At 42.9% G+C, this 23,217-nt stretch overlaps 1 protein-coding gene across 11 annotated transcripts in view; it reads right to left on the bottom strand.

Annotated features, from left to right (window-relative positions):
* The window catches only part of ARHGAP10 (Rho GTPase activating protein 10), a 257,127-nt gene that overhangs the window by 69,981 nt on the left and 163,929 nt on the right, over window positions 1–23,217 (bottom strand). For 6 of the 11 annotated variants that reach the window (XR_010601805.1, XM_065597784.1, XM_065597785.1 and 3 more), the window contains 3 exons: window positions 7,721–7,779; window positions 4,752–4,857; window positions 3,933–4,092 (listed from right to left, as the gene is read on the bottom strand). Coding sequence is in view for 9 of the 11 variants with exons in the window: in XM_065597784.1 (XP_065453856.1) it covers window positions 3,933–4,092; window positions 4,752–4,857; window positions 7,721–7,779 (325 nt within the window). In the remaining 2 variants the exon portion in view is untranslated. Of the gene's footprint in view, window positions 1–3,932; window positions 4,093–4,751; window positions 4,858–7,720; window positions 7,780–12,085; window positions 12,174–23,217 lie in introns of all 11 variants that reach the window. The other 5 variants (XR_010601804.1, XM_005284263.4, XM_042850264.2 and 2 more) reach the window with 1 other exon arrangement.

The raw sequence follows: 23,217 nt of genomic DNA, 5'->3' as shown, positions 1-23,217 counted from the left end.
CACCTTCCCCCGCCACAAACTCCCATACCCCCCCTCACCCAAAGTCCCAAGAAGGAGGGGGGCAGGGACCATGAAAACTGTCACTCCACCCCTGCAGACTGCTCAAGTACCAGAAAGGAGGGCGTTTAGAGATCTTATGCAGCGGTCCTTATCCTGGATCACAGAGCCACGCAGCAGGGGATCTGTAACCGTCCTCCCCCGCCACAAAGTCACATAGCCCTCACACAGAGTCCCGAAAAGCGCCTAGGACAAACTAATCATGATAAACCGGACATTGTTAGATTCTTTTGCAGTAGTTGCACTACCAAGGACTAAAACGTTAAGCGCCTAGGGCAAACACATCATGAAAAACCCATTGTTAATATTCCTGTTCTGTTCAAAATAAATGTTTACATATTTAAAACACTTACCGACTGATCCTTCCCCTGATTCAGGGTCTGGGTTAACGCCTGGGGACAGCTGGTAGGGGATCTCTGTGAGGGTGATGAAGAGATCCTGCCTGTCTGGGAAATCAGCGTTGTAAGCGCTGTCGACTGCCTCGTCCTCCTCCTCACCTTCCTCATTTTCCCCGTCCGCTAACATCTCCGAGGAAGTGGCCGTCGACAATATCCCATCCTCAGAGTCCACGGTCAGTGGTGGGGTAGTGGTGGCGGCCGCACCTAGAATGGAATGCAGTGCCTCGTAGAAACTGCATGTCTGGGGCTGGGATCCAGAGCGTCCGTTTGACTCTTTGGTCTTCTGGTACGCTTGTCTCAGCTCCTTGATTTTCACGCGGCACTGCGTTGCATCCCGGCTGTATCCTCTCTCTGTCATGGCTTTGGAGATCTTCTCGTAGATCTTTGCATTATGTCTTTTCAATCGCAGCTCCGAAAGCACGGACTCATCGCCCCACACAGCAATCAGATCCAAGACTTCCCGATCAGTCCATGCTGGGGCCCTCTTTCTATTCTGAGATTGCACGGTCACCTCTGCTGGAAAACTCTGCATCGTTGCCAGTGCTGCTGAGCTCTCCAAGATGTCCAAACAGGAAATGAGATTCAAACTGCCCAGACAGGAAAAGGAATTCAAATTTTCCCGGGGCTTTTCCTGTGTGGCTAGTCAGAGCATCTGAGCTCGGACTGCTGTCCAGAGCGTCAACAGAATGGTGCACTGTGGGATAGCTCCCGGAGCTATTAGCGTCGATTTCCATCCACACCTACTCTAATTCGACATGGCCATGTCGAATTTAGCACTACTCCCCTCGTTGGGGAGGAGTACAGAAATCGAATTTAAGAGACCTCTATGTCGAACTGAATAGCTTCGTTGTGTGGACGGGTGCAGGGTTAATTCGATTTAACGCTGCTAAATTCGACATAACCTGCTAGTGTAGACCAGGCCTAAGACTGAGTTGTTGCAATCCGTCAACAAAGCTGCCCATACAGCAGTGCTTAGAGAATGTTAATGATACTTAATGACAGCTTGACAGCATCATAAAAGGTGGCGCAGTTTTATCATTATTCACTGACTAAAACCTACTGAACCCATTGAATTTGGACTAGAAAAACTGGTTCAATATTCACTTCTGAAGTTATGGTCTGTTTTTAAATACTGAATTGAATTTGATGCCAAAGAAAGGAGGGTTTCCTCTATAGAATGCTAGAGGCATGCATTGTGCAGGCAGAAGCTGGGTAAGTGTTACTTCAAACTTCTCACTGCACCTCAGTCTTGACCCTACAGAATTACTACTATCCCAATTTGAGATTCTCTAAAGCAGAAGCTGCTAATCATTAGCAAGGAGAGAGATTTACAACTGAATGAAATGTCACATCTCTACATGTTTAACATGCCAGGATTGTACCCACAGCTGGCAAACTGTCTCCTGGGATTTTACCAAGGTTATAAATAAAATAAAAATAATATAAGTCTCTTTGGAAAGTCTGACACATGTAGAAGTTTTGTTATTAAGAAGACTATCTATGCAAAAATGAGCACCTTGCTGCCAATACACTTGTTTGCCTATACTACCAACTACTTGTTGAGAGCTAGGGAAAGAAGATTCGTTTTTAAAAGAAAATGTGTTTAGTCTGACTATAATGGCTGTGACACCCCTACAGGTGTCTGCCTGCCCATTTAGCTATCATACACTGAGTCCACCCTTCACTGGTCTTGGAGATTCCTGTCAGTCTGGGGGACAGCAACACTGTGCACAACAGAGAAGTGGGATAGGTAGACCCTTGCTGGCAAGGGTAATGGTAGAAACTAAAAGCCCCTTTAGAAAAATATATAAATGATAGCCCTTCAAGATCCTAAGGAGGCATAAAAGATTGAGTTGTGTAAGCTGATACAGTATCACTTTGATGTACTTTCCATTCCCATCTTCTCTGCTACGCTTCTTTTCACAGGGAACGAGAAAAGCCACTACAACTGCTGGTTCAAACATTCAACCAGTGTCCAGTTTCTAAAAAAAATACACCTCTACCCCGATATAACGCTGTCCCCGGGAGCCAAAAAATCTTACCGTGTTACAGGTGAAACCGCGTTATATCGAACTTGCTTTGATCCGCCGGTGCGCGCAGCCCCGCCCCCCTGGAGTGCTGGTTTACCGCGTTATATCCGAATTCACGTTATATCGAGGTAGAGGTGTATAAGCAGCTGAGATGGCAAAGAACCAGCCTGGTTTGCCAACGGTGTGTTGTTTAGGGATCTAGATAAGCAGGAATTAAATGGACCATGGCTTGGATTCAGCCTTTATGTACCAGTATGGGGAAGCCTTTTTATTTTCGGTCTCCAGAATTGAAACTCTCTATATATTAGTTGTTACAGTTGCTGAGATAGCGTCAAAAAATATGAACCAAGTGTTATGAACCAAGGGTTCCTTTGCAGAACCGGAAACAATTGTTCTAAGGGGTGCAGGCTGTCCCATTCATCTGAATGGAGACTAACTCAGATAGCTAATGATGCTGACATTTCAAGTATTAACTATTTCACTGCTCAAAGCACATAAGAAAGGAGAGAGAAGATCATATTATTAATTTCTGCACAATTTACTGTGACCGCTCATTTTGACAATGTGAGTGGGAAGGCTTGGGATTTGCCACATCTTTCTCCCAACCACTCCAATCAATAAAGAATTATACCCAGTAGGAGCCCAACAGAGCCAAGCAGGGCATCTGAGGCCTCACAAAAGGGGGATTAAATTCAAGATGCCAAGCTGGGCCCCAAAGACTCACTAAGGGGAAGTCAAGCAGGGGATGCCTAGTAGAACCCCTGGGTGGGTTTAGACTGCAATGATGGGAAGTCAAGAGAGGATGCATGATGATATTTTGAATGTCTGCTCTGAGGAACATTGTGTGGGGTACTTTAACCAACAGCAACAGCTTCCATTGTAACTTTTACACTAGAAAAGCAAAGACTTGAGAAAATGAAAACATATTTTAAATGAGATTTTTTTAAATAAGAATATTATTGATACCTAGCTCTCAAACAGTGCTTTCTTCCTGTAAAGCTCAAAGTCTATGAGTCCTGTTTTACAGGTGAGGAAAACAGGCACAGAAAGGTTAAGTGATATGACCAAGTTCAGGCACAATTAATGGTAAAGCAGAAAACAGAGCATAGGTTCTCTCACTTCCAGTCTGCTGTCACATCCAATAGACAGAAGGCGTCCCTTTCTTTGTGCATGAGCAAGTGTTCATGAAAACTCATGTGTATACAATTAGCACAGATGTATGTGCATTCTGAGTAAATATACATCTAAAGGTGCTTGATGTGTATGTTGATAGCTCAATTTATATACTCAAAAATGACAATTATAGGGGCAATGGGGCACATGTGAAAAATCTGTATGTACATATGTAAAATCATATGCCCGTAAGATGTAATGTTTATTTCATGCCACATTCTATGCATAATAATAATGCTATCGAGCAAATTTTTAAACAGACACAGAGTCTCACCTTCTCATGGTTTTCTATAAGGATTTCCACCACGATATTCTGAAACTTTAGGTCCATAATAGCTGCCACAGTTTCTTCCTGTGGCCTCATTAAGGTTGGTCCAAATACTACTCCTAAATTTGCTACAGTCATTAGATTTTTCTTGGCATGGTCTGCAACGCTTTTTCAAAAGAATTGGAAGAAAAAAAACAGGAAACAAGTTATGAAAAATTGCCAATACTCTTGGAAACTGAAGTATACTTTACAAATGAAAACATTACATTTCCCTAATCCATATTTTAGAAGTTTATTTTGTACAAAGTTTCTTCAAATAAAACCATGTTGAATTTTGGAAAGTAGGAAACCCATTCTTCCATCTGCATTTTAAGAAGAAACAAAAGTCGTCATTTATTGAACTTAAATGTGTACAATGCACTTAGCCTTGGACTTTGGTAAGTGTGAAACCAACTTAATTTTGCTAACAAACCTCTAGTATTCTCTTTGCCAGAATTTGCAAAGAGAAAGTATAAATTCACTTTCTCACTTCAATCAAGCCCTCAATTGCTTGCAGAATTGCTAAGTAAATACTTATATGACTTCATTAACAGATTAGATTTCTGCCCTCTTTTCCAAAACACACATAGCACGAGTCAAACTTCTCATCTTCTTCCATAGGTTTGGTGCCTGATACTGTGTCTAATACCATCACAACCAGCCTTGGTGCCAACCACAGTCAATGTGCCCAATTGTAGATAAAATAGAAAAAAAAAATTGAGGGGGGGGGGAGGGAAGAAGGGGGAGAACTCTCTGAAAACTAATAAAAGAAGCCATGGTGCTTACTTTGCTAAATGTTTCACCAAAATGTCCAGCATCTCTTTGTTCTTCTCTGGAAGTTTATGAACCAAGAAGTGGATAGCGTTAACTCTGGTCTCAGGGCTGCCACTTTCTACATAACAGAAACAAGTAACTGTATCTCAAAGATAGAAATCCTGCCCCACCCATACACACCAACCCCAAAACAAAACATTCCTAGCATACTTTGGTTTTGCACTTGTATATCTCCAAATAGAGCAGAACTCAATACATGCACGTTGTGTTCCAAGTCGTCCTGTTCTAGTACTATCTGCCCATTTCTTATTTTGTGAAGTGATTTTCAATTCACTTGTAAATGGATGCCTCTTTCTGCTCATCTATATTTTTTAAAAAAAGATGCAGATATTCTACTGCATCACACACATGCTTAGAAAAATACTGCAAAGCAAGGGGTTATATTACTAGCTACAGCATCTCATTGTGAAAACCAAGTGTGAAAGGATGCTTCTTTATCCTTTTGACATAGCTTATTAATTATCCTTATCATTTACATTGAGTTTTGTTTGTGCTAGACAGCTGTTGACACTGCTTCAAAATACCTTGCATTAGAAACTACACCGGAAAATAACATTCAGAGAGGACTAAAGGGTTCAGGAGAGAAAAACGAACACTTTTTAAAGATGTAGGCCAATAACCCTGATAAGGCTGCAGAGTTAGATTACCAGGATAAAGGATTCTTGATATCAACTACATCTCTCACTGTTGGCAGTGGTGTAATTGGTAGCACAGCTGGGTGTAAAGATGCAATGGCTTCCTTGTACATAGCAAACAAACAATTTAGGCCACACAAGGGCTTAAATAGCTGAAAAAGATTAGTAAGATGTGAAAAAAATAAATCAGTCTTTTTTTATTTTACATTATTGTTTCTCTTAATAGAACTAAATCTGAAGAATGGATTGTAGTAAGATGTGTGTAAGACCGTATCATTTTGTAAGTTAGTACTGAAGGCAAGGTACATAACAGAAAACCATTATGGGCATTAGGACATACAGTGAACCTGAGAAGTTCTGAAACCACTACTACTACTCTGACTGCACTATCCTAAATTTATTCCAGACATCAGGTATTTACTGTAAAAAAAAACATGCCATTTTTGCTAGGTGTTTCTTTTAATAGATTTGGAAACATTTTTGGTAGAGAACATTCTTGGTGGAACTTCACTGAGGAAAATGCCACCAGCAAGCCAACAGTTTTACTTCTGGTCAGCCAAATTCAGAGAGCCCCAAAAAACAATCCAACTCTCTTCAAAGTAAAAGTCCTTCAGAGTACTGTAGAATCCTGAATGCCAGATGAAGTGACGCTTCATCAAATGAATTATGTGTCACTGTCAAGGGCTACTGATTGCCCCAAACAATACTTGTTAAGAAAATGGGGTGGACTGCATTCTGCTGCAATTTAATACTGCCCATTTCTTATTATCTACTACAATTTTATACCTTAGGTTAGAAAGATACTTAGAAGCTTTTTTTTTTTTTAAATGGAATGGCTGAATTTAATGTAGTGTTGTTCAAGTTTCTTCTCCTTGCTTGACAAGTTTAGCCATTGCACACATGGGCTTATGCAATTTTTTAGTACTTGTGGATATTGTATTCTTAAGACCAGTAAACAAACATCTTCCAGTAGACCTAATAAAATTGGGGTGGGGGGAAAGAAATATAGAAAACTTAAACTGTTATTTCCTTTGGGGAAGGGAATGTTTTAAATCCTATCGCATGTAACTCTGTATGTATTCATTATTTATGTAAATGTCTTGAATTCTACTAAGCTCTTCACCTCAATTACACTGTATGGCTCTGAATTTCAAGGCTAACTATGCAATAAGGTTAGAAAATATTTCCTCTTTGTTGTCACTTGTGAATTCTGCGAAAAAACATCTATCTAGTTTTATCAAATCCAATCACCACAATGATGGTGTAAGCAAGTATATACATGCACACACACACACCCCTACCTAAACCCGCTCAGTACAGTTTTATTTCTTTTTTGAAATATGAAAATACTCTAGCAAGGATTAGAAACTAGCATTCTGCTGTTTTTTCCAGTCTTTAATACTAGTCAAAAAGATAAAGTAAAATTTTGAGGACAATTGTTTTTAACTTCAATTCTCATGGATTGCCAGAAGTGCCACAGGCTGGAAAGCAAATCAGCTAAATATTTGTTGGCTATTCTGTCAACATTTTTTCTTATGCAATTTCTACTCCTCAGACAATTTACATTAGAAATCATGCAGCTGAACTACAACTCCTGCTCTACCTTCTCTAAATCTTTACTTTAACTGCCACAGTTTAATTTGGCCTGTACATTCCTTTCTTCTAGTAATATTTGAGGCACCTTTAGGCCAGCTTGGATACAAGCCTCCCAGGGAGATGGCTCTGAAAACAAGGATCAGGTGGCAGTCATTTTTATGATCCAAGGGAGCTTGTCTCCCCCCTCCCCCAGCATACTGTATCCTACTAAATTTCATTTCTTTATAAACGGCTTAAGGAGATGAAAATATTACCGTCCCAAACTACTGCAAGAAAATTGGGTATATAATATTCACTATGGTATAACTGGTATAGGAAATAAATCTAGAACTTTAAAATTCTAACTAAAAAATTCCTATAATCAAAACAGAGTGAAATGTACTAAGCCAAGCAAAAACTTGCCCCATGGAGTCTATCAATATACAATGCATTTATGTATCTATGAACATACATATGCTTATACATATACAGATCTCTATATATATTGCATTGACGGCATACCCCTATTTAACTTCATATTAACATACCCAACTTTCTTTTTTAAAAGGTTCCAATTTTTTCCTATACCTCTGCTATTTATTCAGTTGAAATGAGCAATTTATCTGAGACTACATTTTCAATGTCTGCTCCTCAGTGCTGAAACAGTGCTATTATAAAATAGTTCTATTTGAACTGTAGTCAAATATTTACTGGCAGGAATGATGAACTCTCTGTGCAACTCATACGTCATTAGGGGCTCTGGAAGACTTCTGGAAGACAAAGACGACATGGAATCACTAAATACAGTAAGCTCCTGTACATTTGTTTCTATTCGCATTTATTCCGAGCAGGAAAGTCTTTCAATATGATGCAGTGTCACCTTCCACTGGGGAGAGCCCCCGGTGGGGGCAGCTTGCAGGATTTCAATGATTTATAGTACAAGCTGAAGTGTGACATTTAAGAGCACAAAACTAGGAAAACAACATGGTTAAACCCAAGACCTAAACTCCACCAGTTGAAGTGAGGCCTCCAATATAGTATAAACACCTTCCGTTCATTTTGAGATTGCCTTACAGATTAATAAAATATAGGCATGCTGGGTAACTAATTGTTCATCAGTTTCTTTTAAAAATATGCTCACTGAAACTGAATGTTGTGGATCTGTGTCCCCTTTAAGGGACCCCTGCACAATTGGGTTACAAGGGTGGGGAAGAGAAATTTATCTAAATGGAGCTAAGGGAGGAACAGGATGTGGCCGAACATGTATCCACTCCAGTTGTACCCCCCCATCCCCGGGGCAGGGTGTCATATCCTGTGCATTCCTGGAGAAGCCCTTACTTTAATCAATCATGGGATAGTAACACCCACCTTCCCACCGATGGGATTAGAACAGAACTATTTTTTTCATGATCTGCTGGGGGCATTGCGTCATCTTTTTATTTCAGGGCTGGGAGGAATTTTTCCCTCATCACCTGACTGGCCAAGTCAGAGTGTTATTTTTGTTTTGTTTTTTGCCTTGCTAGAACCTTACCATCGCCCTATCTCAAATGAGGGTTAAGGTAGGTTACAGAAAGCCATTTATCTGGTCACTGTATAATTTCCCTGTGACGTACCTGCACTGGACATCTGCCCCACACTTACATAATGAGTTGCAACATCATAGCCTAACTCCCTTCCCTACTCACCATAACAAAGCCCTCCCTAAACCTGCTGTGGGGAAGGTGAACTCCCCCGCCCCCACACTCCACCTAGGCCAATCTGGTGGTGAGGGAAAAATTCCTTCCCTGTTTCTCCTCCCCACCCCCAAAAGGAACAGCTAGCCCGATGCCCACAGCAGGTCCTGACTAAACCTGGCATTTTGCCACCTCACGGGGCAAGAGGGTGGGTGCTGCTCTACCTGATCCAGAGAAAAGGGGCTTCTCCCACCAGGATTTGAACTCTCCAGACCTTTCGATCCCTGAGGATCAATCAGCATCGCCATGCTGACCCACTCCCCACTTTTGCAGCAGCTTCTAAGCCTTGCTCCCTCTCCTAGCTGGGAAGTGCTATACCTTCTCCCCCGACAAGCTGGACAACAGTCTTCCACCCCCCACTTGGAAGTAGACTGGGGAATGCCTCCCCTAAGGAAGCTGGGTTTGTGGTTTTTAACGACTGGTAGAACACACACACACACCCCTTTTTCTACCACTCCTAACCCTCATACAAGAAGAGCGCGACAGGGTCTTAAACACAGTTTGGCTGTGTGCAGGCTGGGAAGGGGGAGGTCTGATAGCTGACCTCCCAATTAGGTGGAAACAATAAAGGAAAGAATGATGATCTGCACTGTACAATTTATTGCTGGATATTCCCAGATATTTTAAGTGAATAAAATTGTGGCCCAATTAAACCACATCCATTGCATCTCATCTTTCTTCCTGCATGGCCAGGACGATAGAGAGAGTCAGGTGGCCAGATGATTTAAAATAAGGATTTAAAAATAAGGAAGTGCAACAGAATATTTTATTACATCAGATGAAAAGGAATATATAAAACCTTCGACGGTAGAGCTAAATGAATAATTCACTGTAGTCTATCCATTCATATACCTTCTTTTTAGTTCATAGATATTAAAGAACAAATCATCATTTCCTTTAATTTATTTGAACATAAATATTTTATGAATTTTTGTTGTAAATTTAGTTAACTATGAACTGATCACAACCGTTCTTTGCAAGTATTTGCTATTTGAGTTGCGCAAGTTAGTGAGTCACAATGTAAGCACAAAACAACGAGGAGTCCTTGTGGCACCTTAGAGACTAACAAGTTTATTTGGGCATAAGCTTTCGGGGGCTAAAACCCACTTCATCAGATGCATGGAGTGAAATTGTGGAGTGAATAGGACTCCTCGTGGTTTTTGCTGATACAGACGAACACGGCTACCGCTCTGAAACCTGTCACAATGTAAGCACAAAGGATTGTGGGATTCAGGTTACAGAAAGAGAGACCTTTTCTTTCAACAGCATCATCTTTTTCTTGCAGTAAGTGCTGGAGAGCTGATAGCCATTTTCAAAACTCACTAGTGATTTAGGATGCCTCAATTTTTGGCTCTCTAACTTTCAGGCATTAAGGCAGGGGTGGGCAAACTCTTTGGGCCGAGGGCCACATCTGGGTCGGGAAATTGTATGCAGGGCCAGGGCAGGGTGTTGGGGTGTTGGAGGGAGTGCAGGGTGTGGGAGGGGGTGCGGTGTGCAGGAAGAGGCTCAGGGCAAGGGATTGGGGCAAAGGAGGGGTGTGGGGTGTATGAGGGGGCTCAGGGAAGGGGGTTGGGGTGCAGGAGGGGTGCAGTAGGGGTGTGGCAGGGAGCTCAAGGCAGGGGGTTGGGTTGCACGGGGGTGCAGGGTACAGCAGGAGCTCAGGGCAGGGGGTTGGGGTGCAGGAGGGTCGTGGGGTGTATGATGGGGTTCAGGGCAGGGAGTTGGGGTGCAGGAGGGGTGCGAGGTGCAGGCAGGGGGCTTAGGGCAAGGAGTTGGGGGGCAGGAGCCAGGCAGGGTTCGGGCTCTGGAGTGGTAGCGGTGTGCACCAGGGCCAGGGCAGGCTCCCTGCATGCCTGCCCTGGCCCCGCGCTGCTCCAGGAAGCGCTGCAGCCTCTGGGGGCAGGGAGGGGGGGCGGAGGGCTCCGCGTGCGCTGCCCTTGCCACGCCTCCAGGTACCTCCCCCGAAGCTCTCATTGGTTGCAGTTCCCCATTCCTGGCCAATGGGAGCTGCAGGGGGCGGTGCCTGGAGACAAGGGCAACGCATGGAGCCCTCTGCCCCCACACCCGGGGGCCGCAGGGACATGGTGCCGGCCGCTTCTGAGAGCGGCACGGGGTCTGCAGAGCCACGGGGGGCAATTCCACAGGCCGGGTTCAAAGCCCTGAGGGGCCGGATCCAGCCCGTGGGCCGTAGTTTGCTCACCCCTGCATTAAGGGGTCTAATATCCAGGAAGTACTGAGTACCAACCATCTGAAAATCATGCCCCTTTAAAATGCCTCAAAATTGCAAGTCATATATAAAAAAATATTGTCCATCAACAAATAAAATTCTTATTGACTAACAGCAACCACAGAAAAAATTGACAAACGTTTTTTAAAAAACTCATGTATATTGAGTTGATTTTATTCATGTTTTAAAATTACTGTAGAAAATATCAGGATCTTCTGGATCAGCAATATTAATTTATTTTGTGCATTTAAATAAATATGTTTTCTCCTCCCTGAAGCCTATAAGCTATACTTCAAGAGCCAAGCTTGATACTGAAAAATGCCTCCATTATTTTTTAGTTTACTTTATTGATACCAGGAAAATTAATATAAAAGAGTTTGAATTTGAATTTAAATGGATTTTCATCATTGAAAACCCAGCACTGTTTAGGTCTCAGGAAAAACAAACAAAACAAAAATGTTTTGTTCATATTAAACTATAATGGACACACAAAAAGTTGTATAATCTTACATAATTCAGCTGAATATCTCAGAGAATCAGAAAACTGGTTTGCATACAGAACAGACCCAAACCTCTGAAGATGCACTTCTCTTACTTTTTCTCCTGGCAACTTTTACAACTCCTTGGGACCAGGAGAAGTAGCAAAATATAAAGCTAGTCAAATTTTTCCGATTTCAAAATGTAAACATAATTTCAAATTATTTTCAGTGATATTTTTGTGATTTCCCCCCCTCCTTTTTTGGACCAGCTCTACCAAAGTACCCTAAGAAATACTGTTGAACAGCCTAACCTGATTGGAAGCAGCAAATTTTGTAAGAAAGGCCAATTCTGCAGACCCAAGATTTCTAGAGAATCAGCCAAACACTTAGGTGTTTATCCCCTCTAAACATTTTGAAGTTTGTCAGTCACTAATCTTAATCCGCTCTTTGTGAAATTATGAAACTCCCATCCCCAAGCAAATATAGTGTCTTAAACAAATATGTGGATTTGTAGTCAGTGTAGACTTCCATCCAAACAATAGTAAAAACGAGTGACCAAAACAACAATAAAACATCATCGTCATCAATCTGTGCTAATTAGAGTTCAATTATGAATAGTTAACACATGTAACCTTACCTCAGGTACTGCTTCATAGCACTAGTAATCGTTTTCACTTCCCAATCTACAGAGTTTTCCAGATCAATTTCACTGCAGGTTTTTGCATCTAACAAATGACCATAAAGGAAAAAAAAATCTAAATCTGTACATACATAAAAGATTTTATCAAAGTTAAATTAATGGCAGAATGTGTGTATCTGTGAAATCAGACAACAATATTATAATAATCCTAAAGGAAACAACAAAATGCAAGATTCCTGAATGGAAGTATATCAAATTTGAAGTCAATAATTTAGAAACTTTTGTTAGTTTAAATCCAAAATTGTCCTCTACCTCTTAATATTAAAATGGAAGTAGGATTTAAAACTAAAATACGTCTATCTCGTTGAAAAATTTACAAGTGCTTTTAAAACTATTTCACTGATTTTTCTCTCCTTAGTGATCAATACAATTAAACTAGACTTGATTTGAAATTTCTTTATTGAAGGTTTTTTTTTCCCCAGACTCCCTTATTTAGAAGAGGCAGGGAGTTTTCCATATGGGGATATTCATGAAAAGATGCAGATCAAACTCACTTTAAAGAAAAAGCCACTGAGGAACAAATAAAATGATAGCCAATTACCCAAGATGTTTTGTGTCTTTAAGTACTTCAACTTTTTTTGATTACAGTCTCTGTCAGCAACATGTCATAAACTATAACAATGGTAATTAACATTTTAATCAGTTCCTACAATTCAGAATTCATTTGTTACTGTGCTTGTTGGACAAACGACAGTTACATTTAAAAAATCAAATTAGGCACCCTGATTAAAGGTGCAGTCCTTTCTAACTGGGACTAAATAATTATGTTCTAAAGGCTGTGCCAACCAATTATTTCTGTAACTGAATATTCTCTCTCATTAAATCAATTATTTAAATCTTATTTTAAAATACCAGTCAGATAATATTTTCTGTCAACTTGCTACCAGCCAACCACCATCCAAAAACCTGAAGACTGTCTAAAATGGAACCTTTTATTTTCTTCTTTCCAACGTATTCCTGTGCTCTGAGAATCACATTCTTTCCACTGAGAAGGAAATCTTTCTACTCACTTCATGGAATAAAAAGCAGCTGTCACATCAGAAACTAATGACTCTAGTGACTATGTTAGTAATCCACTATTAAATTTTCACTGTTTTCAAATAACTCCTCAATCATCACTGACTCTCCTTCACAATCAGAGGGTTCACTTGGTTGTGTGGAATTTGTTAATGACATATTTGAAATTCATACTTCAGAAAATACTGTGAATAATCATCCTTAAAATATTAGAAAGTATTTTCGCTTTTTAAAAATAGTAAAATTTGTGGGAGAGGATTCCATTATTCACTCCTGGGGCAAAACACTAGAACTTCTCAAAGATTACCCTCCTGTTAGCCCCACCCCAAAAAACTAGCCCTGAGATTACAAAAAGAAAAAGAGATCAAACACTTTTCTTGACTCTCTGGTTCTGCCTGTTGTCTTTTATTTAAACAGTTCCCTCTATTCTACTTTACTGCTACATTCCACTGTGTCCTAAACATTTAAGAATCACATTTGCTAAGGGGACTCAATAGGATTTCGGCATTCATACTAGCAATTTTGCACACACAGCTATTTGTGCATGCAAAAACTAAATGTACACACAAGAATGGCAGCTGCAGATGCAAATATTTGTGTGCACACAAATAAAGGTGTGCAGATTTAAAGACTTTTTGAAAATTCAGCTCTAAATCTCCTAAAATTTCTGATATTATGGAAATAGGGTTTCTAAAAGCCATGAGGCTCATTGAGCTAGGTTAGGAGGAGGAGCTTTGTTTCTAGTTTTGATTTTAATATGGCCACTGTGGGAGTTTAAATGTATTATAATACACTGTATATAAAATAGGGTAAACAATGGATTCAGAGCAGTAACTTTCACAGCTGTTTTAAAATGTAGGTGGATTTGCAAAACTCTTTTCTATGAAATATGATGCCTGGCATTTTTCATGACAGCAACTGTCAGAAGTCAAAACTGAACCCATCAATAAAATATACAAGACTTTAACGGTCATCTCATCATAAAGTCACTTTATAAAAACATGTTTCTTTGTAGATTGTTGCACTTAAATAACACACTATTTATTCTGTGAATAGGTGTAAGGTCCCTTCTTCTCTATGATTTTAAGAGGAGCTGTGAATTTATGGTCCCCTTTGCGTAAAATTCCAGCTTTTCGTATTCTAACAAAGGAACCACACTCAAACTTTGGTTCCTTAGCACCCTGCCACTTGTCTGTGAAAGCCTTATACTTTGCTTGGTTCTGTTCAACTGTTTTTCTCACATCATCCTTGGTTGGGGCCTCAGGTCATGCCTTTATCAATCCAGCAATGTTCAGTTTAGTATTCATCTGTTTTCCATGCAGTAACTCTGCGGGTGATCTTTGTGTTGTGGCATATCGTGTAGCCCGGTATGCTTGCAAGAAATCAGTAGTGAAGGGTATCCACAATCGCCCTTCCAGTTGAGCCATTTGCAAACTCTCTTTCAAACTTCTGTTAAACCATTCGATTTCCCCATTGGCTTGAGGGTAATGTAGGGATGACCTCCTGTGTAAAATGTTCTTCTCTGCTAGAAAAGTTTCAAATTCCAGGGAAGTAAATTGACTACCATTATCTGAAACCAGTTCTTTGGCATTACCTTCCCTGCTAAAAACTGAAGAGAGGAACTTAATTACTGCAGCAGAAGAGATTTGCGATGTAAAACGCTACCTCAGGCCATTTACTGAAATAGTCTACTAAAGTGATGGCATAACGACAGTCAATTGGAGCAGTATCAAAGGGTCCTACAGAGTCAATTGCCACTTTTTCCCATGCAGATTCAGGAAGAGGAACAGGCTGTAATGGAGGGGTACATGTCACTGCTGTCTTATCATGCATTTGGCAAGTGACACAGGATTTTATGAGTGCTTCAGTTTGAGAGTCCATCCCTGGCCACCAATACAGATTCCGTAGTCGTTGTTTGGTTCTGACAATTCCTTGATGAGTTTTGAATGTAATTCTTCTGGCACAAGTAGCTGGTGTATACCTCATAGCACACAGCCATCGAGCAAAGAAAGTTCATCACAAACTCTAAAATAAGGCAGCAAAACTGGGTCAAGGTTTTTAGGGTTACTGGGCCATCTCTTTGTCACAAATTCCCGTAGTTTTTGTTGAATTGGACACGCTGAACAAGCAGCTTGAAATTGTTCTCTTGTAACTGCACTAAGAGTGATTGTAATAAGCGCAACTACTACATCCTCATCCTCCGGTGGATCATCTGGTGAAGGCAAAGGCAGGCGAGAAAGGCAATCAGCTATCACATTTTTGTTTCCAGGCTTATATTCCAGTTCATAAATGAAAGAGTAGTCTTGCAGACCATCTAGCAATACGATATCCTGCTCTTCCCAGTCCTTTCATGGTGAGCAACGTCGTCAAAGGGCTGTGGTCTGTGCGCAACTTGAACGTGCGGCCCCACAGGTAAGTTCTCCATTTTTCAGTAGCCCAGACACAAGCAAGTGCTTCTTTTTCAACTGTAGAATATTTTCTCTCAGCATTACTTAGTGTCCTTGAAGCAAATGCAACAGTCCTCTCTGTGTTGTCCTCATGAAGTTGTGTGAGGACAGCCCCAAGTCCATAATCAGAAGCATCAGTGGTTACAATTGTGGGCAATGCGGGACTGAAGTAGTGCAAGTACTGGACTATGTACAATCAAGTCTTTCATCTTTTCGAAACTAGCTTGTGCATCCGTTGTCCACACTAAGGTTGAACATCTCCGTAGTAATTCTCGTAGCGGTTCAATGATAGAAGCATAATTGGGAATGAATTTTGCATACCAGGAGGTAAGACCCAAGAAGGAATGCAAGGTTTGCAAATCTGCTGGAGGAGGAGCATTTGAAATTGCCAGGATATGATCTGGATCAGGTTTTAGTCCAGCCTGTGAAATTGTATGCCCCAGAAAGGAGAGTTCAGTTTCTCTAAATTTGCATCTGGACCTATTGAGCTTGAGGCCTGCTTTGCTGATGCAGTTTAATACAGACTGCAGGTTATTGTCATGCTCCTCAGTTGTATTTCCAAACACAATATCATCATCCAAATAGCATTGAACTCCATGTTGATTCTTCAGAAACAAAGACATTTTTTGGAAGGCACTTGGGGCTGATGCGAGACCGTATGGAACACGTTTAAAACAAAATAGTCCCTTGTGTAATAAATGCTGTGAGGTCTCGGCTATCTTCATGCAATATAACCTGGTGGTATGCGCTCTGCAAATCAAGAGTAGAAAACATCTTTGCTCCACGGAGTTCTGCAAATACTTCTATGTGAGAAAGAGGATGGTTGTCAATCACAATAGCTTTATTTGGCTCCCTTAAGTCCACACAAAGGCGAATGCCTCCACCCTTCTTCTGTGTCACTACTATAAGTGAAACCCATTCCGAGGAGTTAATCTCTTCAATAATGTCCTTTTGAACAAGTTTTCTAAGTTCCTCTGAAACAGCTTCCCTGACTGAAAATGGTAAGCGCCGTAATTTCTGTCGTACAGGCATCATATTAGTCCGCATTTTAACTTTATGCAGAAACCCATAAGCACAGCCGAGTTTCTCCTCAACCTGGTGTTGGGTCCCAGCTGAAACTAGTGTGTGTACCGCAAGAGTGCTTTGCTGAAGAAGATCAATTAGTCCATTAACTACCCTGAGATTTAAAGCAGCCAATAAATCTCTGCCAAGGATAGGAGTGCCTTTGTGGACAATATAGAACTCTGCAGTTACACAGCAACCACCAAAAGTAACTATTGCTGGCAGGCAGCCATGTACTGGAATATGGTTTTTCAAATAGCACACCAACTGAAGTTTGGGTTCAGTAAGAGGCACATATTTAAAGTAATGCAAATAGCTGGAATCAGGTAGTATAGTGTCCAACATTAGCTGAACAGAGTGTGATTTGCCTGAGAGTATGGCGGAAATGTTTACAGTGCACTTTATCTGTTCTGGAATATGTGCAGTAGTGGTTTTGTCCACGCTCAGCACAGTAAAATCTGGTATTGTAACTGCATGCACTTGTTGATTGAACTGGCTACTGCGACATACTTTAGCAAAATGCCCAATCTTTTTGCAATGATTGCACTGAGCTACTGTTCCTGGACATCCTGTGTGGCTTGCAAGGTACTGTGGGGATCCACAGCGAAAGCATGCTTTTACTGTATTTTGATAGGGTTACCATACGTCCGGATTTCCCCGGACATGTCCGGCTTTTTGGTACTCAAATCCCTGCCCGGGGGGAATTGCCAAAAAGCTGGACATGTCCGGGGAAATAGGGAGGCAGCATAAGCCAGGGTCCGACCGGCCCCAGCACAACCCGTCGGGTCCGCAGCGCAGCCCAGCCGCCCGGCTACATTGTAGCAAGCTCGGGCGAGGGAAGGGGGGGGCGCAGCCGCAGAAAGCGGCGAAGGGGCCGCTGCTGCCCCCGGAGGCCGGACGGACCGCGCGCCCCAGCCGAGCCCGCAGGACCCTGGGGAGGCCAGGCCCAGACAGCTGCTCGGGTTTCCCTCGCGGGCGGGGACTCCCCGGCCACTGGGGGACCCTTCCTGCGGCCCCGTCACCCCGCGTGGCAGAAAGGAGGCTGCGGCGTGGGGCAGGGAGTGTGGCGTGTGCCGGGGCTGCAGGGACCTGCGCTGCCCCGGTCACCGCTGAGCATCCGAAGCCCCCGCCTGGCAGAGGCTGCCGGGTGAGTGGGGGAGCAGGGCAGGCAGGGGCATAGAGGCTGCAGGGGCAGGGCAGACAGGGGCGCAGAGGCTGCAGGGCGAGTGGGGAGCAGGGGGCACAGAGGAGGCGGCGGGGGGTGCAGAGGCTGCAAGGCTAGGAGGAGCAGGGCAGGCAGGGGCAGGGGGCACAGGGGCTGCAGGGCAAGGAGGAGCAGGGCAGGTGGGGGGCACAAAGGCTGCAGGGGCAGGGGGGTGCAGGGGCAGGGCAGGTAGGGGGTGCAGAGGCTGCAGGGGCGGGGGTGCAGGGGCTGCAGGGCGAGGAGGAGCAGAGCAGGCAGGGGCAGGGCAGGCGATGGGGTGCAGAGGCTGCAGGGCGAGGAGGAGCAGAGCAGGCAGGGGCAGGGCAGGCGATGGGATGCAGAGGCTGCAGGGTGAGGAGGAGCAGAGCAGGCAGGGGCATAGAGGCTGCAGGGGAAGGGGGGTGCAGGGGCAGGGCAGGCGGGGGGAGCAGAGGCTGCAGGGGCGGGGGGTGTAGGGGCTGCAGGGCGAGTGGGGAGCAGGGAAGCACTTAGCAACCCCCAACCAAGATCAGAGCGGGAGGGAGGAGGGGGAATGCAGGGTGCTCAGAGGAGGGGGCAGAGTTGGGGCAGGGACTTTGGGGAAGGGGTTGGAATGGGGGCAGGAAAGGGATGGGGTTGGGGCGGGGCCGGGGGCAGGGCCGGGGCCGGAGAAGGGGCGGAGTTGGGGCGGGACCAGAGGCGGGACTTGGACCCCGTGGAGTGTCCTCTTTTTTAAATGTTTGAATATGGTAACCCTAATTTTGAATTTGCTGATTCAGTGTCTTTTCATTAGTTCTCCTCTTGCAATTGTTTGTCTGCAGTGATAGTGAACTTTTCTGCAAAGGAGTCACAGCCTGGACGGTGTCTCCTGTATCCCTGCTCATTATTTTGGCTTCAGCTGTAGCTGACTCAATCTGAGTAGCAATGGTTATTGCTTTTTCTAGTGTAAGTTGTGGTTCTAGAAGAAAGAGTTCTCTTACACGAAGCATGGTTGTTTTCTCAATGAGCTGGTCTCTAATCATCTCATCTGCCATATTCCCAAAGTCACAAGTTACAATCAGACTCCTCAGGGAAGCAATATACTGCATTATAGTCTCCCCTGGTTTCTGCTCATGCTGGCGAAATCTGTAACGATTAGCTACTACATTCACTTTTGGCACAAAAAAGTTCTTTAATGCAGTGAGTGCAGTCTCATATTTATCATCTGCAAGGGGAAACGTGTAAAATATACACTGCCCTTCTACTCCAAGGCAGTCGATTAGCAGAGCTTGCTTTCTTACTTCAGAAATCTCTGTTGCACTGATTGCAAGCAGAAAATCTCAAACATATGGATCCAGGCAGTAAAGGCAATTGGAGGCTCACATGGGCTTTGCAGAAAGGGTGCAGGTGAGTTCAGAGGCAGAAGATCCATCCTCATCGCCAAAATGTTGTATCAGCCAGGCAAGGTACTAACAAACTTCAACAGGACTTTATTTTTAAAGTGGAAACATTTTTCCAAGCTGCTGATGCACCCTCTGTAACTCTCACTCTGTGTCCTCAACTCCTCCCCCTCTTTCCTGTTTCCTGTCCTTTCAGACTCCCAACAGCCAGTGCTCCCAGTTCTAATAATTACAAGCAACATCTAAACACAGAATCTACACATTGCTACACCGAATCATACACAAAATAGTGAGTGGAATTGAGTATCCTGCTGGCTGCACTACAACAGTGCAGTCTGAAAGGCTTAAGACTGAGACTCCTGATACCTACAAACTAGTGACTCTGTATCTGTGTTTATAATAAGTTAGAAGATTAATTTAATATCCATTTCAGGCAAGAATGAGATCTTTGTTTACAAAATGTTAGCCTTTGCCATTCATATTTAAACAAGACTATTGTTGAAAATCAGAACAACATGCCACTATATAGGTTACAGACAAATTCAAGGAGTAAGTCAATTACAGAATGAACATACTGTCTGTTTTACAGAATTACATGTTTATTTATTTTAACTGAATTTAATTTATGATCATAAGCAAGGCTTGATTCCACAAACTTTTACTCTGGCAGGTGGGACTCCTTGAGAGTAAGGTATTACAGAAAAAGGCCCATAATTAAGGTCTTTCCACCTTCCTTCCATATACCTCTTCTTCTGGTTCTCCTGGTTTTATGTCTTTTCCAAAAAGAGACAAAAAGGCTATATACTAACACCACCCATTCCTAGCATCTGAAGTCTATTTTAATCTTTTTGCATTCTGGACCACATGCACTGGATGGTCTATGATAAATAAAAGTAGCTTGAAAACTCTTTGAGATCTTATTAAAAAAAAGTTAATACCCTGAAAGTTAAATCAGAGATAATCAAAGATGGGGTTTTGTTTTATTTTTAATGACACTGGAGGGAGGATTTTATCAAGGATACTTAAACTCAGAGACAACGGGGTATAGATTAATCAGATGTTTTAGATTCTTCTGCACTATAACAAACAGAAACCCTTCTCTAATCTTCCTTGAGACCACATAAAAATAAGTATGCAAACAGGATCACATCATGATACTTTCAGTGAACTATTGGGAGAGGGGAGGGGCACCTGGCTATAGCATTACATGTTCTCTATTTGATGTTTCTTGCTGTCTTGACATTAATATAATCTTTCCATTCCAAATCATTACATGAATCTTGGAAAGGAGCAAAAAAGTGTTTCTAATTTAAAAATTAAGTAAAATCAGATGCTGGAATCCCCATTAAACTCTGCTACTGAACCACTGGATCCTGAGTCTATTTAATTTGGAACCACTCATGGTAAAGAGGAAAATCCGATTGCCAAAACTGCACATCATACATAAACCAGTGAGTAGAAAAACAAAAACAGCCCATGGTAGCAAATGCATTCTAACGAGGTTCTTCAACTGATGACAGGTAATTGTTCCCGTGGTTAATGGATAAAAAAAGGTTATTGCTTACTGAGTCTTTAATTCTAACACAACTAAACAGCTATCAGAATCTGTTGTGTGTTGGTTGTTTATATTAATCTTGGTTTATGCTTCCTAACACTCCCTTCTTGTTACAACGCTTTAAAATACAGACAGGTTTAAATGCATTGACAGAGTACCTCAGGGAATTGTTAATATTGATTAATTAAAGTAAGATATCATATAAATTACTATTTAGCAAGGTCATTATGACAGATTGATATGACATACAGGCCCTCAAGCCTGAAGTCTTATCATCACTCCTGAAGAGACAGTCTGCTTTAAAAAAAAAAAAAAAGACGTACAGGTGGCACTGAATTGACAGCAGCGTATAATATAAAAGCGCTTTGTCATTCACATAATGTCTGGGGTAATGAAATGAATTCACTTGCTGGTTTCCTCCAGTTTGCTGTGCCAAAGAACACTGTGTTATCAGCACAGATGGAGCATGCATGGTTCTGGAGAAGAGCCTGGTGCAAACTGCAAACAAGCTTCTTTGAATACCAATGAATCCCTGAGAATCAGACCCTTGCTGTCAAGTGACAGGTTTGGAAGCTCCATAAAAATGAACTAATCCCTGTGGTCTTGTCCAACTGCATATGTACTGTCAGTGCTCTGGACAGGAAATTTGGAAATGTTGCACATTGTGCAGTCATGGCTATAACTTTGGTGTAAGATATTAAGCAGGTGAGGAAATTCAACCAAATGCCAGCACTTTTCTGGAGGCAATGGGGTGGCAGGAAAAGTGTGACTACTGGGACTAAATGAGTATTAAGTTTTCCAGAAGAAAAAAATATTCCGGTGGCATTAGTGTGATGAGCCCAATTCAGAGGGGTTATATAGGGTGATGTATAAGCTTCCCATTGCTAAATGCATGTGAGGAAGTCTAAATGAAGGCTTTTCTTCACATACAGCACTTCTCCTGTCAGCATAGTTAATCCACCTCCACGAGAGGTGGTTGCTATGTCAATGGCAGAAACTCTCCCGTCAACATAGCGCTGTCTACATGGGGGTTAGGTCACTATAACTATGTGTAGATTTTCCATACCCTGGAGTGATGTAGTTATATTGATATAGGTCTGTAGTGTAGACTATGAGCATGGACTGGTCTACACTGTAAAGTTACATAGGTATAGCTATGTCTCTCGGTGTGTGTGTGTGTGTGTGTGTGTGTGTGTGTGTGTGTGTGTGTGTGTGTGTGTGTGTGTGTGTGTGTGTGAAAATACACACCGCAAACAGATGTAGTTAAGCCGACCTAACCCCCAGTGTAGACAGCGCTAGGTCAACTGAAGAATTCTTCCGTCAACCTAGTTACCACCTCTCAGGGGGATGGATTACCTACAGCAGCAGGAGAACCGTTCCCATCTACACCTGGGTGGGCAAACTTTTTGGCCCAAGGTCCACATCTGGGTATGGAAATTGTATGGCGGGCCATGAATGCTCACGAAATTGGGGGTTGGGGTGGCACAGGGGATGAAGGCTCTGGCTAGGGGTGTGGGCTCTGGAGTGGGGCCAGAAATGAGGAGTTCAGGGTGCAGGAGGATCTCCGGGCTAGGGGTGGGGAGCGGGCTCCAGCTGGGTGGGCGGGCTCTTGGATGGGGCTGGGGATGAGGGGTTGCTCCAGGCGGGGACAGAGGGGTTCGGAGGGCGTGGTGGGGATCAGGGCTGGGGCAGGGGGTTGAGGTGCGGGAGGGGGTCAGAGGTGCAGACTCCGGGTGGCTCTTACCTTAAGCAGCTCCCAGAAGCAGCAGCATGTCCCCCTTCCAGCTCCTACGTGGAGGCGCGGCCAGGCAGCTCTGCAACCTGCCCCATCCATTGGCACCGCCCCTGCAGCTCCCATTGGCCATAGGGTTCCCAGACAATGGGAGCTGCGGGGGCAGCGTTCAGAGCCCACTAGCTGCCCCAACATGTAGGAGCTGCAGCGGGGACATGCCGCTGCTTCCGACCCCACTCCCTGGCTGGAGCACCAGAGCGGGGCAAGCCCTGGACCTCGCTCCCCGGCGGGAACTCAAGGTCTGGATTAAAACGTCTGGAGGTCTGGTCTACACTGAAGTGCTACAGCAGCACAGCTGTAGCATTTTAAGTGTTGATGGAGACTATACCAGCACAGCTATGTTGCTATACCGCCATAACTCCATAGTGCAGACATAGCAGACACCAATTGGTTTTTCTACTGCTATAGGAATTAGGGCTGTCAAAAAAATTAATAGTGATTAACTGCACTGTTAAACAATAATAGAATACTATTTATTTAAATATTTTTGGATGTTTTCTACATTTTCAAATATATTGATTTCAATTACAAAACAGAATACAAAGTGTATGGTGTTCACTTTATATTTATTCTTGATTACAAATTCTTGATTACAAATATTTGCACTGTAAAAAACAAAATAAATAGTATTTTT

The sequence above is a fragment of the Chrysemys picta genome, chromosome 5 (genome assembly GCF_011386835.1).
Source record: "Chrysemys picta bellii isolate R12L10 chromosome 5, ASM1138683v2, whole genome shotgun sequence".
NCBI classification, from domain to species: domain Eukaryota; kingdom Metazoa; phylum Chordata; order Testudines; family Emydidae; genus Chrysemys; species Chrysemys picta.
Note: the sequence above shows the minus strand (reverse complement) of the source record. Positions and strands in the feature narration are given on the sequence as shown.